At 41.1% G+C, this 4,828-nt stretch overlaps 1 protein-coding gene across 1 annotated transcript; it reads right to left on the bottom strand.

Annotated features, from left to right (window-relative positions):
• Positions 1-21: 21 nt before the first annotated feature.
• On the bottom strand, positions 22-4,565 carry si:dkey-97a13.12 (CD2-associated protein). The gene is made up of 4 exons (XM_064937926.1): positions 4,488-4,565; positions 2,975-3,142; positions 1,028-1,119; positions 22-822 (listed from the first exon to the last, which is right to left on the bottom strand). The coding sequence occupies exons 1-4, from the start codon at positions 4,527-4,529 to the stop codon at positions 615-617; spliced, it is 510 nt and encodes a 169-aa protein (XP_064793998.1). The 5' UTR covers positions 4,530-4,565; the 3' UTR covers positions 22-614.
• Positions 4,566-4,828: the final 263 nt, after the last annotated feature.

The following is a 4,828-nucleotide window of genomic DNA, read 5'->3' as shown; positions in this document are numbered from 1 at the left end:
ACACATTTGTTTTTCACAGTTTTTATATGGCACATTGTTTATGTCACCTGTGTATAGAGTCACTGCCAACTTGTGCACATGTACCTCAGTTTGGTAAAAATAAAACGCTAAAACTATTAGCTTGTGTTGCAGTAAGTTCCCACTGTAGAGGAGTGTGTTTTGCTTGTGAGTGCCTGAAGACTGGGTGGGCAGGAAGCTCAATCATACTATGAAGAAGGCAAACAATGACGTAACATTACAATGTATTTTGTTCAAATATAATATATGCAATATGTACAAATTAAAGTGAAGCAGCAGTGCAAATAACAATGGGGTAAAAACAGCTAACAAATAAGGGTCACAGTTGGCTATTAACAGTAGAGAAGAAGACTGACAGAACATGTACTTTGCTGTACTCCATTAATCTCAATGGTAAATAGAGGATAAACATACTCCAGAACAAGTAGTGTAACATGTCACACCCTTATGATTGATATTTCACTATTACCCCAAAATATGACAGCTATAATAGCTCCAGTTTTGTGAAGTTTGTGTTTTGATGAACCTAACAGCCATGGAAACTAACACAGAATAAAGGGCTGCACATACATGATACAATTCTTAGAGATAAACAATCAGTCAGGTTCAAATGCTACATTGATGGAGCAATTTACATCTCCCAGTCCCTGGGCGTCAATCTTCCTCCGGTGGCCCTTGGACAACACACGGTGCAACAGGCTGGGGGAGCTGTGGGCCGAGCCTGACTTTGAGGAGGCCTCGTGTCCTAGGGCCCGGAAGAGGCTCTCTTTCTCATGCCTGGGGACCTTTGGAGTACTACGACCGCTGCATGCATAAAGAGGGAAACAAACACAGAGGGTTTCTTGTTGATTCTCATTGACCCAATTTATAGAAGTCCTATTGGATGGGAAAACTGCATACGGTGGTAGTTTTTTGACTATACTGAGGACAACTACAATCAACTGAAGTCAATCCTCTCTGTGGTTTGTTGGGTGGGGACAAAGTGAGATAGGATCACAGATGTTCTCACCTTGTGCAGCCACAGGGGGCATCAGGAGCTGCATCCTTGGATGAACTCTGTAACAAGCTTGGATTGGCATTCACTGGCTCATGATCATCACTCTGTAAACCCATACCAAACTCACTTAGACATGCCAAAATTAGACCTTCTGGTGAACGTCCATGATTACATCAAGCTTTTGTCCAACAACTAGTTGGGACGGTTTATTTCTGTAGAGTTAATTGCCAGGAAGCATTGTTATATACTGTTGAAGTCGGAAGTTTACATACACTTAGGTTGGAGTCATTAAAACTCGTTTTTCAACCACTCCACAAGTTTCTTGTTAACAAACTATAGCTTTGGCAAGTCGGTTAGGACATCTACTTTCTGTGTGCGTGACAAGCTATTTTTCTAACAATTGTTTACAGACAGATTGTTTCACTTATAATTAACTGTATCAATTCCAGTGGGTCAGAAGTTTACATACACCAAGTTGACTGCCTTTAAACAGCTTGGAAAATTCCAGAAAATTATGTCATGGCTTTAAAAGCTTCTGATAGGCTAATTAACATAATTTGATTCAATTGTAGGTGTACCTGTGGATGTATTTCAAGGCCTACCATCAAACTCAGTGCCTCTTTGCTTGACATGGGAAAATCAAAAAAAAATCAGCCAAGACCCCAGAAAAAAATTGTAGACCTCCCCAACTGGTTCATCCTTGGGAGCAATTTCCAAACGCCTGAAGGTACCACATTCAACTGTATAAACAATAGTACGCAAGTATAAACACCATGGGACCAAGCAGCTGTCATACCGCCCAGGAAGGAGACGCGTTCTGTCTCCTAGAGATTAACCTACTTTGGTGTGAAAAGTGCAAATCAATCGCAGAACAACAGCAAAGGACCTTGTGAAGATGCTGGAGGAAACAGGTACACAAGTATCTATATCCACAGTACAACAAGTCCTATATTGACATAACCTGAAAGGCCGCTCTGCAAGGAAGAAGCCACTGCTCCAAAACCACCATAAAAAAGCCAGACTACGGTTTGCAACTGCACATGGGGACAAAGATCGTACTTTTTGGAGAAATGTCCTCTGGCCTGCAAGCTGAAGAACACCATCCCAACCGTGAAGCACAGGGGGGGGCAGCATCATGTTGTGGGGGTGCTTTGCTGCAGGAGGGACTGGTGCACTACACAAAATAGATGGCTTCATGAGAGAGGAAAATTATGTGGATATATTGAAGCAACATCTCAAGACATCAGTCAGGAAGTTAATGCTTGGACGCAAATGGGTCTTCCAAATGGACAATGACCCCAAGCATACTTACAAAGTTGTGGAAAAATGGCTTAAGGACAACAAAGTCAAGGTATTGGAGTGGCCATCACAAAGCCCTGACCTCAATCCTATAGACATTTTGTCGGCAGAACTGAAAAAGCGTGTGTGAGCAAGGTGGCCTACAAACCTGACTCAGTTACACTAGCTCTGTCAGGAGGAATGGGCCAAAATTCACCCAACTTATTGTGGGAAGCTTGTGGAAGTCTACCCTACACGTTTGACCCAAGTTAAACCATTTAAAGGCAATGCTACCAAATACTAATTGAGTGTATGTACAGTTCTGACCCACTGGGAATGTGATGAAAGAGATAAAAGCTGAAATAAATCACTCTACTATTATTCTAACATTTCAAATTCTTAAAATAAAGTACTTATCCTAACCGACCTAAGACAGGGAATTTTTTACGTCAGGAATTGTGAAAAACTGAATTTAAGGCTAAGGTGTATGTAAACTTCCGACTTCAACTGTATCTACACGGTAAGTTCTACACTGTCAAAACATTATTAATCTCTTTTTAGTCCAATATCTGGATGAGCAACAAACCTTAATGAAAGGTTGTTCACAAAACAAAAATATAAAAAACATTCTACATTCCTTTTTTTAATCTTGCTTTTCAGCAGTCAGGGGAAAAACCTTACCTGGTTCAGTCTGGTCACACATGCGGTTGGAAAGTACCCCTCTGCCCCGTTCTGTAGACGCCCGAACCACCACGAGGGCTCATCTCTGAAGAGAACTTGGATGATGTCACCCTGACAGAGTTGAAGTTCATCTGGCCATTGAGGCCTGTAGTTGACTGCTGCTACTACCTGTAAGAGACAAAGTACTACTCAAGGAATAGTTGACCTATTTTTGGTTCCAACTTCAAAAAACACTTTCATTTGTTAATGCAAGATAATAAGAGTTGAGGATGCTCTCTCCCTTTACCTGAGACAACTGAAGTCACAACTCATTGCACTCAGAATATTACATCATGCTACAAATCCTATACTTCAGATTTAATTAATATACTTAATTCATTAATTGTCTATCTTGATGAACCAACAGGTTACAGAGGCCAAACCCAGCCACTGTGCTTTCATTCAAAATGTCCCCAAAGAAGACCAGATAAGAGGATTATCTTGTCTTAAATTACAAGTACGGTATATCCTTACACTGACATCAGTTACATGTAACTTTTGCCAGGAGAGAGACAATACCGTGAACAGTGTATTTGTTGATCTAAATAAAAACAGTAGTTACTGTACAGTTTATAAGCACAGAAGTTTGATAATAATTTGTTACTGAAAGAGAGGGATAAGAGTCTATGTCTCTTGTTCCTCATGTCTGTCAACAGTCCAAGGCTCTCTGGAGTTGATCTCCTTTAAATAACCAATAGAGAGAGCTATATATAGAAGGCCCTTAGCTGTGATGTGGAAAAAGGAGAGGGGGTCAAGGCCTGCCTAGAGGCGTAGACTACACTGCTTCCCTCAAGTCATTCCCTTATGTCACTAACTGCTGAGAAAGTCCACCAATCACATCGGACTAATCTTGCTAAATCAATTCTAAGTAGATCTTCTAGCTCTACTGTATACCGTATATTGTTTTCACTGTGTTCATCTTATCATCCATTCATGTTGTTGCTCCATTCCTCTAGTCTAAATGACAACACATCTTGATCCTCTGCAGAACGTCACCCTGACACTGGATCGTTCACATCTGTGCTTGCTATAAATTTGATTTTCTGGTTGCGACTTACTATACATGTAGCTCTATCAATAATGAGAAATCATTAACATACCTTCACTGCTTCCCTAGGCCTGTATCTTGTTCTTGCTCTACAAGCTGATAAAAAAGGGTAGATATGAAGTCATAAAGAGCTGTTAGGCACGATGACAGCAAAACTATGATAGGCTACTGAAAACCAGTCAATGAAAATACCCTGATAAATGAATCCTCTATGCACAATAACAACCTCAATAAAGACCAGGACAGTATGACAACATGAGACTAGCCCATAATAGAACTGGGGCCATAATGGATCAAGAGTATCAGAGTACTCTAGGATAAGTTACGTCCTCTTCATGCATTCTTATTAATTGTGATTCAAGGCTAAACTGATCTAAATCAGCACTCATACACTGAGAAACAGAGAGGATTGCAGGTGGTACTCACCTTGTGGGGAGAAGACAGTGGTGAATACCTCAAAGTGCCCATCACTCTGCACGTAGATCTTCTGCATCCTCTCCTGCTGTGTCTGAGACACTGTCTGGCAGCTCCACACTATTGCACGCCGCTTTAAATAACACCAGTGTCACTAATCCTACAGCACAGAAACACAGTAACACATACCCTTTCTCTCCATCACACATACACACGTCACACGCATGTCACACACACACCCTTTCTATCCATCACACACGCAAGTCGCATAAAGTGTTTCTTCGGACTCGCTGACACCTTTGAATCTATTTCCATCTGCAATCTGTCATTTTGAGTCAAACGAATACGATGAC

Source organism: Oncorhynchus masou, chromosome 3 (genome assembly GCF_036934945.1).
Source record: "Oncorhynchus masou masou isolate Uvic2021 chromosome 3, UVic_Omas_1.1, whole genome shotgun sequence".
NCBI lineage: Eukaryota > Metazoa > Chordata > Actinopteri > Salmoniformes > Salmonidae > Oncorhynchus > Oncorhynchus masou.
The sequence above is the reverse complement of the archived record's forward strand: the minus strand, read 5'-3'. Positions and strand labels throughout refer to the sequence as shown.

Excerpts from the sequence above, each read along its gene's own strand:
- si:dkey-97a13.12 (XM_064937926.1), bottom strand. The coding sequence starts at position 4,529 with ATGGGCACTTTGAGGTATTCACCACTGTCTTCTCCCCACAAG. Across the intron at positions 3,143-4,487 it reads CACTGTCTTCTCCCCACAAG|GTAGTAGCAGCAGTCAACTA; the intron begins GTGAGTACCACC and ends TGTCTCTTACAG. Across the intron at positions 823-1,027 it reads GCCCCCTGTGGCTGCACAAG|CGGTCGTAGTACTCCAAAGG; the intron begins GTGAGAACATCT and ends TTATGCATGCAG.